General features: G+C 39.9%; 1 protein-coding gene across 3 annotated transcripts in view; it reads right to left on the bottom strand.

Moving 5' to 3' along the window:
- Positions 1-10181, bottom strand: part of CCDC88A (coiled-coil domain containing 88A) — a 100008-nt gene extending 89827 nt beyond the window's left edge. For 2 of the 3 annotated variants that reach the window (XM_063301276.1, XM_063301283.1), the window contains exons 1-2: positions 9548-10180; positions 9350-9450 (exon numbers count right to left, since the gene is read on the bottom strand). In XM_063301276.1, coding sequence (XP_063157346.1) covers positions 9350-9450; positions 9548-9610 — 164 coding nt within the window. In that variant the 5' untranslated portion in view covers positions 9611-10180. Of the gene's footprint in view, positions 1-9349; positions 9451-9547 lie in introns of all 3 variants that reach the window. The other variant, XM_063301292.1, reaches the window with a different exon arrangement.
- Positions 10182-13186: the final 3005 nt, after the last annotated feature.

The following is a 13186-nucleotide window of genomic DNA, read 5'->3' as shown; positions in this document are numbered from 1 at the left end:
AAAGATTATTATAAAACCCCATATAAAGCAAAATAGTGCAATATTATTAAGAACTATCTGAAATAAATTGCTCTGCTAATGACATTGCAATGACGATATCAAATTCCTTTAAGGCATTCTTCAGAATTATGAAGACTTTCACAATTTTTGGCAAATTAGCACATTTAAGTATTATATTTCTAAGTCCGAATTTTTCTGTATAAATACATAAATAATTTCTACTATACTTCAAACCACTACTTAATCACTCAACTGGGAAATAGAAAAAGTGATCAAAGTTAAAATTATCATGGCTCAGTAAAATTGCAGCTGTAAAAATATAACTACTTTACTCATTTATATCTTTTCCATACAATTCATATACAGTATATAATGTACATTGTATCTCTTACATTTTTTGCTTGATGAAATCTGGCTAAAAATGGGGCATATAAATATAGCATCAGTGAAAAGCAAGTATTTCACTTTACTGAACATGTTCAGAACTGGAAAAGATGGGGCCTTAAATTAATTCCACACCCATCACCTCTTCAACCTGTTGTAGGTCATCAGGCTTTTTATGTTGAAGATAAAATTAAACAGTATCAAGGTTTGGAAATTTTAAGACCTTATTATTTAAAATATTTATATGATGGGGACACTCCAAAAATGGGACAACAATTTAAATCATTTTAGGAAATTCTGCTCATTCATGGCTTCTAATACATCAAATTCTGCATTTTACTGCAGTTCCAACAGTTAGAATACAAGCAAGTGATGACTAAATCTGAAATTTGGCTAAATTCATTACCTAATAGGGGGAAAGGGGGAATTTTAAAAATGTACAGTGTTCTATTATAAGAGGAAGACAAACGTTTTGAATGGGTTAAAAGCAATATGGAAATCTGAAATAAAAGCCCCTTTATCTTTTATATTATGGTTATCCAGCTGGCAGAGAAAATAATTGAAATTATTTCAGCCAAAATTATGAAAATACAATGAAAGAATTGTATAGATGGTACTTAACAGCAAGGAAACTGAACAAGATAAATTCTAGTACAAGTCTATGTGTTGGGGAGAGAGAGAGAGAGCACACGCGCGCGATAAAAATAGGTGCATAATATCGTAAGTGGTGGTCTTATAAAGTTCAGTCTTTTTGGACTGATAGTTTAATTAAAATAAGAGAAATCACAATTTAGGTCACTGTATTAGATCCTAAGTTGGCCTTACTAAGTTTTTTTGCTAATCCAAACAACACCTTGAAACATAAAAAGTTGATACAGGTAGTCCTCACTTAACAACCACAACAGGGACCGGAATTTCAGTTGCTAAGTAAAGCAGCAATTAAGTGAATCTGACCCAATTTTATGACTTTTTTTGGGGCGGTTGTTAAGCGAATCACCGCAGGCACTAAGTGAACCACATAGTCGTTAGCAAATCACATGGTTCCCCACTGATTTTGCTGACAGAAGCTGGCTGGGAAGGTAGAAAATGGTGATCACATGACCATGGGATGCTGCGATGGTCATAAATGCAAACTGGTTGTCAAGTGCCCAAACCATGATCACATGACTGCAGGGATGCTGCAACGGATGTTGTAAGTATGAGAACCTGTTGTAAGTCAGTTTTTTGAGCACCACTGTAAGTCTGAACCATCACTAAAAGAATGGTTGATAAGTGAAGACTGCCTGTAGTTTTCTTTTGGTTACAACCAGACAGTTAGAAGCAAGATAATGAAAATAGGAAACGATTTGAATATTTCTGTATGGCAGCAAATATGCTGGAAAATTGATTTAACAGAAAACTTGACAAAAAGTACAGCTATATCATGATAATACAGAAGATGTTTTTTACTCCCCCTGGTTTAAACTCAACAATTATGAATAATAAAGGCATAATTCCAAGTCCCTAGATAATGTAATAAAATACATATTTTGTTTCTATAGATATTCTTCTGTATGGTTAATTGTCAATAAATCTAAATAACAGAGGGACAACACTTTTCTCCCTTTGCTGCAAATTCCAGTGAGGTGAGAATTCTCTTTTGACACCAACACTGGTAATTTGAATTGGACAGAAACTGATGTGCACGCACATGATTGTGGCCATTAGTAGGTCAGCCACTTTGCCTCACTAATAGGAATGCACTGCTAAACAATCCAATAATTTATATCGTGTATGGCAGAGCTTAAGTCACATCTAGGCTACTAAACACATACTGTATATACTTGTGGATAAGTTTAGAATTTTAGGTCCCTAAATACATCCAAAAATCAAGTTCGGCTTATCTGCGGATGGGCTTATACGTGAGTATATACGGTAATATTTTTTAAAAGTACGGTAATACTGTTTAAAAAATACTTTTTAAAAGTATTTTCTATACTTACATATAAGCCTATCCACAGATAAGCAGAATCTCATATTTTTAATCAAAATACTGCGAAAAATGCAGGTTGGCTAGCTAATCTGTGGGTGGCACATTTTTCATGGTATTTTGGTTTAAAATCTGAGGGTCGGCTTATCTGTGTATGGGCTTATACGTGAGTATATACGGTAAGATATCTGGGCCTTAAATCTTATAGGTCTGCTCCACAGTACAATCCTTTGCCTTATTCCTGACATATGTAGTTTTTTGAAATTCAGAAATTGTAATTTCAAGAGTCTGATCATTTATCTCTACATCTATATTTTTCTACTAAAAAGGCCTTTGTTTAGAATAGACAAGATAAAGAGCATCGAGCAAATAGGTAAAAATACAGTCAGGACCAGAAATATTGGAACAAGGATAACTATTTTGGCATTTGGCCTCTGTACACACCATTGAAGTTGAAAGGAAACACACCCAGATGAGAGTGAAGTCAGGACTTTCAGCTGTAATTCAAGGGGTTTGACAAAAGTGGGGTACTAACCATTCAGGAAGTACAGCCAGTGGCATACACACACACCCATCGTTGGTGGCTCATAAGTAATGGAATTAATGGCTGGCAATTAGCTGCATGGCCAGGTGTGGCCTGTTTCCTGGGTACCCCATGACCAATCAAGCACATAAAAGGCCTAGAGGCGGTTCTGAGTGTTACTTTTGCATTTGGTAGCTGCTCACTGGAACTCTCAACATGAGGTCCAAAGAGGTGTCCATGTGAGTGAAGGAGGCCATCATTAGGCTGAGAAAACAAAATAAACCCATCAGAGAGATAGCAAAAACATTGGGAGTAGCTAATACAACAGTTTGGAACATCCTGAAAAAGAAGGAATTAACTGGGAAGCTCAGCAACAGCAAAAGGCTTGGAAGACCACGGAAGACAACTAAAGTGGATGACCTCAGAATTCTGCTTATGGTGAAGAGGAACCCTTTCACAACATCTAGCCAGGTCAAGAACACTCTTGAGGAGGTAGGCATGTCATTGTCAACATCTACAGTCAAGAGATGGCTTTATGAATGTAAATACAGAGGCTTCACAACAAGGTGCAAACCACTGGTAACGCTCAAGAACAGAAAGGCCAGATTGGACTTTGCCAGTAAACACCTAAAAAGCCTGCCCAGTTCTGGAATAAGATTCTTTGAACTGATGAGACCAAGATTAACTTGCACCAGAATGATGGGAAGAGAAAAGTATGGAGAAGGAAAGGAACAGCTCATGATCCAAAGGATACATCATCTGTCAAACATGGTGGAGGCAGTGTTATGGCATGGGCATGTATGGCTGCCAATGGAACTGGGTCACTGATGTTTCTTGATGACCTGACTGCTGATAAAAGCAGCAGGATGAATTCTGAAGTGTATAGGGCTATACTTTCTGCTCAGATTCAGCCAAATGCTGCCAAACTGAAAGGACGCCACTTCATATTGCAGATGGATAATGACCCAAAACATACAGCAAAAGCTACCCAAGAGTTTCTCAAGGCAAAGAAGTGGGATGTTCTTCAATGGCCAAGTCAGTCACCTGATCTCAATGCAATAGAGCGTGCTTTTCACTTACTGAAGACAAGACTGAAGGCAGAAAGACCCACAAACAAGCAGCAGCTGAAGGCAGCTGCAGTAAAGGCCTGGCAAAGCATCTGGAGGGAGGAAATTCAGCATTTGGTCATGTCCATAGGTTCCAGACTTCAGGCAGTCATTGACTGCAAAGGATTTTCATCCAGGTATTAAAGGCAATCCTTATGTTTGTAATGATGTTGGTTTGTTCCATTACTTATGAGCCACCAACGATGGGGGTGTGTGTATGCCACTAGCTGTACTTCCTGAATGGTTAGTGCCCCACTTTTGTCAAACCCCTTGAATTACAGCTGAAAGTCCTGACTTCGCTCCCATCTAGGTGTGTTTCCTTTCAACTTCAATGTGGTGGTGTACAGAGGCCAAATGCCAAAACAGTTACCCTTGTTCCAGTATTTCTGGTCCCAACTGTAGATATTACTGTTATATTATATTCTATATTAGGAAGTCTTACAATACCAGGCCAGTTGACTTATTAAATAAGAAACAGTTGTAGCCTATTAATAGTTTGAAATATGGAATAAAACTATGAAAACTAGGCTAGAAGATATATTCTAATCAAGATATTATTACATTTCATAATTAATATGGGATTGTCTTATATACAGGAAGGCAAAATGGTTGTTTAGGTCACTCACAGGATACTCTGATGCATATTTATTTACAGTAAACCCTACTGTGTCCAATGGGACTAATTACCAGGTAAGTATCTACAGAACTCAACCAAGAAAACAAATCCTCAAACAAATCAACCCAGAGTTCTCACTTGATGCACAAATGACCAGGTTTAAATTATCCTACTTTGGACACATTATGCAAAGACCTAGCTCTGGAAAAGGCTCTAATGCTGGGAAAGGTGGAAAGAAAGAGAAAAAGATGACCAGCATCAAGGTGTATGGGCTCAGTTACAGTGGCAATGGGTGTACCACTGGAAGACCTGAAAGACCAGATTAGGGACAGATCATCAAGAAGAAAATCTATCTATGTGCTTTCTAAGAGTCAGCACTGACTTGATGGCAAGCAAGCAAGATATAGAACTGCAGTTTAAGTTTTTGACTTTTGGTGATTTTGGGCCAATTTCTCAGCCCAACCTACTTCAAAGATTTGGGGGGGGGAATAGGAGGAGGGAGCTCTAGTTATGCTGCCATGAGCTCCTGATTAAAGGTGGGATATAAATCTAATAAATAAATGTTGATATTTTTATTAATAATTTCTAGATTTGAGTAGAATCTTATTTTTTCTATAAATTTAAAATAAAATTATCATTATTCTTCAGTTTATGGCAAATACCATAAAAATTTAAATATTTGCTTTTTGTAACCAACATTACATTATTTTTAGTACAAACGCATGATATAGCCTGGTTCCAGATTGGTAAAGGAGTAAGACAAGGCTGTGTACTCTCCCTTATTTATTCCACCTCTAGGCTAAATATATATTAAAGGAAGCTGGATTGGAAGAGATGGGTGTGGTTTTAAAACTGGAGGTAGAACCATCAATAACCTGCACTATGCTGATGACACTACTCTGATAACTGAAAATGCAAAGGATCTGCAAGCTCTGGTACTAAAAGCCAAGGAGCACAGTGAAAAAACGGGACTAAAATTAAATATAAAGAAGACCAAACTAATGACAACAGGTTAACAACCAGCCATAGAAATGACAATGAAGATACCGAAGTGGCGGGCAGCTGTCTTTTAGGATCAACCATCAACAGTAAAGGAACAAGCAGCCAAGAAATATGCCACAGACTAGCACTTGGTAGAGCAGCCACAACAGTCAGGTGCCATGATGTGTCTACAACTACAAAGATCAGAATCGTGCAAGCAATGGTATTCCCTTGGACATTCCATGGAAGCGAAAGTTGGACTTAGAAGAAGCCAGATAGAAAGACTATTGACACTTTTGAACTTTGGTGTTGGAGAAGACTCCTGGGAATACCATGGGCAGCCAAGAAAATAAAGAAACGAATCACTGGACAAATCAACCCAGAGTTCTCACTCAAGGCACAAATGATTAGGCTCAAATTATCCTACTTCAGACATATGATGCAAAGACCTAGCTCTCTGGAGAAGGCTCTAATGCTGGGAAAGGTGGAAGGAAAGAGAAGAGGACATGCAGAGCAAGTGGATGAACTCAGTTACAGTGGCAATTAATATACCATTGGAAGACCTGAAGGAACAGGTTAGGGACAGAGAGTCATGGAGAAAATCTAAATCTATGTGGTCACTAAGAGTTGACACAACTTGATGGCACATCATCAATCAATTCCTTTTTTAAAAGATCATTAGAAAACAAATAGTGAACAAGCTGAACAGGCTTCTCTGCCTTTTAAACCTGCTCAGACATCTTCATAGCAGTTATCTCGTTTATCAACTACTGTAGTTAGATTTGAAATATCAATTCACTATACAGTCTTGATTAGTGGAGATTACATAACTGGAATATAAAAAATTGTAGAACAGGAACAACAAAGTGGAATACCTAAGTTAGTATGATATTGAGGAGCATTTTATATTCCTATAAGCAAACCATTTGTGGAAGTATGCCAATAAACACTTTATATATCTTATTGTGGATATAAATCAAGAAGATATTAATTGCTTTATTTAAAAAATACCCAGCAAACTGATTATCACCCAGACTTTTTTTTATTAAATGTAATTAAAATTTGCCTTTAGTAATATCCATTACTAGACACAATGGATAGCCATATACAGAAATATTTTTATACTTTATTTTGCTCTTTATACCTTCTTTTGCTGTTCAACACTTGCACCCCCTTTACAACCAGAGAGAAAACAATGAGAAATGTTTTCTATACATTATTCTGTTTGAATTATCTGGCTAACCCTTCATTACATCTCTAATGTAAAAAGCAACATGCTTCTTTTGATCAAATTACCAAGAAAGTGATAAATAGAGCTCTCCTTGATTGGATATGTTCAAGCAAAGGATGGAGAATTTCTGCCACGGATGCTTTACTCTGGATTCCAGCACAGAGTTTAGAATTGGATTTGATGGCCTAAATAGCCCCTGCCAACCTCTTGACGGCCTCTTATTGTCATGACACATGGCCCTCAGTCCAGAAAACAGCAGACGAATCTCAGTTTACTTCACTGGGGGAAGTGCCTTCTCAGTTATAAGATATAGCCATGGCCTCATCTACTGAGTCACAGGAAAAACTCTTATTTCCTTTCTTTCTTTCAGAAGCCTGACACTGCAAAATCAAATGAGGGCCCTTTAACAGTCCAGCCAGCTTGCCCTAACATGGTGGAGGTGACCAAACTACAGATCCTGAATAAACTGGCTTTAGAGAAGGGTAGGCAATCTGATATTCATAGGATCTCCCTGTCTCTCTAGGCTTCGTTTTTTTTCTTTATATTCTTTTAATAATAATAATTAAAAAAAACAAATTGGAAGTTGGAAAGCTGCAAAGTTCCAGCTTCTATTATCACTTATATTATTATTTACAAAATAGTGGGCAATCCACAACCTGCATGCACCTCCCAGATGAATTTTAGCAACAAAATTTTGTGTCATGTTTTGGGTCTGGACAAGGAGAGTTAAGGATTAGATTGTAGTGGTTGCCCTTCAGAGACCTCCCATTCACATGCCTACCCTTAACCCCTCCCCCTCCCCAAATGTCAGTCATGTCCTATCTGTTGATGCCACTATGTCACTGGATGGTATCTGATAGTTCCCCAGAAGATTGGGAAGTTGAGTTGTTGTCCCCCACCCCTCAGAAGATGCCCAACCAGACTTGATTAATTCACACTGACTTTTTTTAATTGGAATCTGATGTCACTAAATTCCTTTATAAGCACCAGGTAATCACAGATCAAAACATCAGTCAGTCAATACTAAAATGACTTTTCTCTCTTCTCCACTACCATAGTCAAGCACCTTTAATAATATGAAATCATTAGAAACCGCTGAAATGTTATCCAAGTTCTTACATACTATCATATTTTTTCTGCTCCCCTTATCATCATGTACAATTTCACAAAGTGGCCAGGAGCCAGAAAAAGTTCCTGACCCCAACCTAAAAGTATTGTCAGCAACATTACAGTAATGCAGTTTTATTAACAATTTAAAAAAAAATCCCTGTTATCTCTAGCTTCCTCAACTTGGCTGCTAGTACTATTCACTGAATCCATAAAACTTGACAAATGCCTCACTTTTCCATTGCTAACTGCAATTGTGCTTACTTTTGAAGACTTTGAGTACTCTTAGGTCAGAAAGATTTAACAAATTCTTGTGTCATATGTATCCACAGATAATGATTCATGTATGATGATTCCCACATGTTGGATCATTGGTCTCTGAGCAATGGATCTTGGGTGAATGTGCAGCACAAGAAGCTAGCATATCTAAATCAGTCTTCTTCAACCTAATACTCTGAGGAAGTATTGAATTATCAACTCTCCTTAGTTCAGCTATCATGGCCAAGTTGGGGAAATCTCATCTAAACCTAAATGTAAAGCTTCTATGTAAGACTGGGTCTTGGGCACAAATCTAAGCCTTTTCAATACAGTAGTAGATCCACTAAAAACGTATTTCAATTGTATTACTGAATAAAATACAATGCAATGGAATCATTACCTTCCATTTATTTCATAAAGCAGTGTTCTGAAGTATTTTATCACTAATAAATAAAAGAAACTTATCTTTATCAGTGAATGTAGTTTAAAAAAAACAAAAATATCACTCACCCATAAAGTCTAACATGAACTAAAGACTAATTGAACTTCGTAATGATTACTGTAAAATGCATGTACCCAAATGAAAATGTATAGTCCTTAATTGGAGCATGTTAAATCCTCCATACTTTTGTTCTGTATTTCAATATATACTACAGCCCAGAATAAATATGTTAAAGCTGTAGTTAGCCCAGTTGAAATCAATGTAATTTACTTTCAAATAAATACTTCTAGAATCAGGATATAGCTATAATACACTACATTTTAATAAACAATTGATTAAGATCAGGCTTTTGCTATTCCACATGCTCTGTTAGGAGACAGGGATGAGCCACCAATGAGCCACTGATAATAGAGGCAGGTTATTATTATGCACAGGCAAGGTGCAGTGCTTAACCTTTTATTTATTATTTCTGCCTGATATTTCTTCTCTCCCCCCCCCTTTTTTTTTGCTGAAATCACACAGATTTATATGTACATCAAGGACAGTTGTACAGTAAAGCAGCATACTTCTACGCCATAAAATCAAATATCAAGGTATAAAATGGGAATATGGTAAGACACTGAACTATGTTTCTACATAACCTGAAAATAAGGTCACAGAGCGAGCTACGTCCTTGGAGGAATCACTAAAAGCAAAATATTTAAAAGCAACGAACACAGAGGAACAACTTACATTTGCAGCATGACTTCATTCAAGAAAACTCCATCTAGAAGTGCAACATATTCTTCCAAGTTGGTTGCATTTTGTCCAGCTAATGGTCCAAATGTCTTAACCTAGAACATAATTACCATCACTATGTCATGAATTCTGTCTCTGTACTTGGCAAGAAATCATTTATATAAATTCCATTACTGATCAACAAATGCTTACCCAGGTAACAAGTGGGCTGGATATGAAGACCTCCAAAAGAGGTGTGAATATCTCATTTTCCATGTTTTAAAAGCGGTTTTTAACAAAAAAAAAATCTGAATTATAAAAGGTTAGATTTTCTTCTTTGCGGTAATTCCGTGAAATGCCCAACGACTTCAGGAAGAATATACCCTGGCCGGTTCCCAAATAAAATTCAAAAGTAGTCAGAGCTGTGGCAACAAAGATTTCATTATCCACCTCGTCCAAAAACGGAGCGGTCGGGAGGCCATGGACGTTCTTGGTTTTTTTCCCCCTACGGCTGCGATTGACTCTTTCTTCCTCCTCTTTCCGTGCTGAAGGGGAAGGAGAAAGGAGAAACCCGACGACGATCCTACATCAGCCGCAAACTTCCCCCCACCCTCTCCAAGCTGCACTACCACAAGCAGGCAAGCCGCAGGCATGCGAATCGGAGCAAATTTCAAGGAAACTCGCCCCGACAGCTAATTTTACCCCCCGGCCAGCAAAAACGTACGTGTGACAGGAATGGCAGAAATCGCATTCTCCTTCCCAGCCACTCGGTATGTCTCTCTAGATTCAAGCTCAGAAGAAATCACCGTCCTTTCCTATCCAAACTGATTCCCACCCCCGCTCCCCCCTCCCTACGGAGATAGGACGACCGCCGGCTCCTCCACTCACCCCACCCAAAAATCTCACACAGTCGCTTTCCGCGCCACCTCTATCCCCCACCCCGTACCTTCTCTACTTTATGGGTAACTGAGCAACACCCATCAAAAATGAAGCAGGACCCCACCCCCTTGCCTAGTCTTTAGAGCTCGCAATTGATCGATCCCTCCCCCTCGGTTCCAAGGCTACTCGGAGCTCCAGCCTCTCCCTCCCACTGCTTTTTCCACAACCTCAGCCCCTCACTCACTCCCACACAACAGCCGACTTCTTCGCCCCCCCCTTAATCCCTTATTACTTGCTCCTCCTCTACCCCCACCCTTACCATCTCCGTACCCTCCGCCCCCCCCCCCAGTAGTTCAGTTCCAGTAGCAGTCCTACCAGCCACTCCCCCAGCCCTACCACCCTTCCCTTCTAGGGACTAATTTTCCTTTTGCGGGTGCACACCCACTGCCGCCTCCCTGAAGTAACGGCCACCGAGCTTCAACAGATTCGCATCGCTCACGCGCGCACCCTTCCTCCTTTCGCTTCTGTAGACTAGAGAGATCCCTCCGCAAAACAGACCAGAGAGGGGAGGGGGATGACTTTTTTCTTTGCAATCTCAATGTTTCAACGTTATTCCTCCGCCGCTGGACTGACTGATGTTGGAATTAAGGGAAGGGGAGGGACGAGAGTTGAGGAAGGCAGAGAAACCGCTGCAGGGCGCGCGCCAACAGGCGCACACGAGCCGGCAGCCGCTGCATACCCGGCGAAGGGTGCGCGCCAAACAGCATGTAATGGAGATGGAAGAGAAAAACAAATGATTGGGGAGAGTGTAGCATGATTAGAGGTAGCTATATTTTTTTTTATATGCAATGCTACCTAGCCAGGAACTGCGTAGGTTGAGTAATTATGTAGTGTATGAATGTTCCCTCTGGATCCTGCTTTTGCTTCATTCACACGTTAGGAAAGGATGCGTGTAGATCAGTTTTGTTGTTTATTCGTTTAGTCACTTCCGACTCTTCGTGACTTTATGGACCAGCCCACGCCAGAGCTTCCTGTCGGTCGTCAACACCCCCAGCTCCCCCAGGGACAAGTCTGTCACCTCTAGAATATCATCCATCCACCTTGCCCTTGGTCGGCCCCTCTTCCTTTTGCCCTCCACTCTCCCTAGCATCAGCATCTTCTCCAGGCTGTCCTGTCTTCTCATTATGTGGCCAAAGTATTTCAGTTTTGCCTTTAATATCATTCCCTCAAGTGAGCAGTCTGGCTTTATTTCCTGGAGGATGGACTGGTTTGATCTTCTTGCAGTCCAAGGCACTCTCAGAATTTTCCTCCAACACCACAGTTCAAAAGCATCTATCTTCCTTCGTTCAGACTTCCTTATGGCCCAGCTCTCGCAGCCATATGTTACTACGGGGAACACCATTGCTTTAACTATGCGGACCTTTGTTGTCAGCGTGATGTCTCTGCTCTTAACTATTTTATCGAGATTTGTCATGGCCCTTCTCCCAAGGATTAAGCGTCTTCTGATTTCCTGACTGCAGTCAGCATCTGCAGTAATCTTCGCACCTAGGAATACAAAGTCTTTCATTGCCTCTACTTTTTCTCCCTCTATTTGCCAGTTATCAATCAAGCTGGTTGCCATAATCTTGGTTTTTTTGAGGTTTAGCTGCAAGCCAGCTTTTGCACTTTCTTCTTTGACCTTCATCATAAGGCTCCTCAGTTCCTCTTCGCTTTCAGCCATCAAAGTGGTATCATCTGCATATCTGAGACTGTTAATGTTTCCTCCAGCGATTTTAACTCCAGCCTTGGATTCCTCAAGCCCAGCATGCTGAAGGTGCAGATCAGTAGCGGGTTATATATACACGTTTATGAGATGAAAAAAATTGTGTGAGAATTCCTTCTGTGCGGAAGGATTAAATGTTACATTTTTTCATCCATATCATTGGACAAATTGTTGGAAGTGACTAATTATACTTGCATCATGCCCCCACTCCCCAGCCCCTGCATGATTATATATCCCATGACTGTCATTCTGTTGGAGGGTCATCATTCCACTCAATGGCTCTCAAACATAGTTTACTGTATCAGATCTCTGGCTGGGTTTCTATCAGAGGACATTTCAATCGTAAGCTTCTTACCCTATTTCCAGAGTGAAATATTTTAGTTCCAGTACTGTCATGGTCCAACTGGTGTCTTTCGAGTCCCAATGATGACTCTTTTGGTCAGAAGGGCTGTTTTTTCTGATCTCAGAGTAGTCATTTTCTGATAAAGCATTACTGTATTCTAGTTCCTGGGCCCATCATTCTATTGTGTCATGCAATTCTCCAGTATTGGGGGAGTCCATTGTATAATTAATATCTGATTTAAAATAGGAAGAATGTCACCAAACCAGGAAGAACATACATTAAAATATTAAAGAAAATAAGATTAACATTTAATGCAATAAAAGAAGTGCAACATTTCTATCACACTGACCACATTATATTTTAAAATAATAAAATGAAAGGGCATCAACAATATAAAACTTTTGCCTCATTCAAATCTTTCTGAGGACATTCCTTGGCCTATTTCTGGTGCACCCCCTCCTCAAGAAGCCATCGCTGGACCCAACTGTGCTGGACAATTTTTGTCCAGTCTCCCACCTCCTCTTTTTAGGGAAGTGGTTGAGAAGGTGGTGGCGTTGCAACTCCAGAGGGCCCTGGATGAAACGGATTATCTGGACCCCTTTCAGTCAGGTTTCAGGCCAGAATATGGGACAGAAACTGCATTGGTCGCACTTATGGATGATCTCTGGAGGGAGTGGGATGGAGGCAGTGCATCCATCCTTGCTCTCCTTGACCTCTCAGCGGCTTTCGATACCATCAACCATGGTATCCTTTTGGGATGGCTCAGGGAGTTGTGGGTGGGCGGCATAGTTCTGTGCTGGTTCACCTCCTTTCTCCAGGGCCTGTCCCGGTTGGTGTTAGGAGGGGAGGAGAGATCCGACCCTCGACC

Source organism: Candoia aspera, chromosome 1, assembly GCF_035149785.1.
Source record: "Candoia aspera isolate rCanAsp1 chromosome 1, rCanAsp1.hap2, whole genome shotgun sequence".
Taxonomy (NCBI): Eukaryota; Metazoa; Chordata; class Lepidosauria; order Squamata; family Boidae; genus Candoia; species Candoia aspera.
The sequence above is the reverse complement of the archived record's forward strand: the minus strand, read 5'-3'. Positions and strand labels throughout refer to the sequence as shown.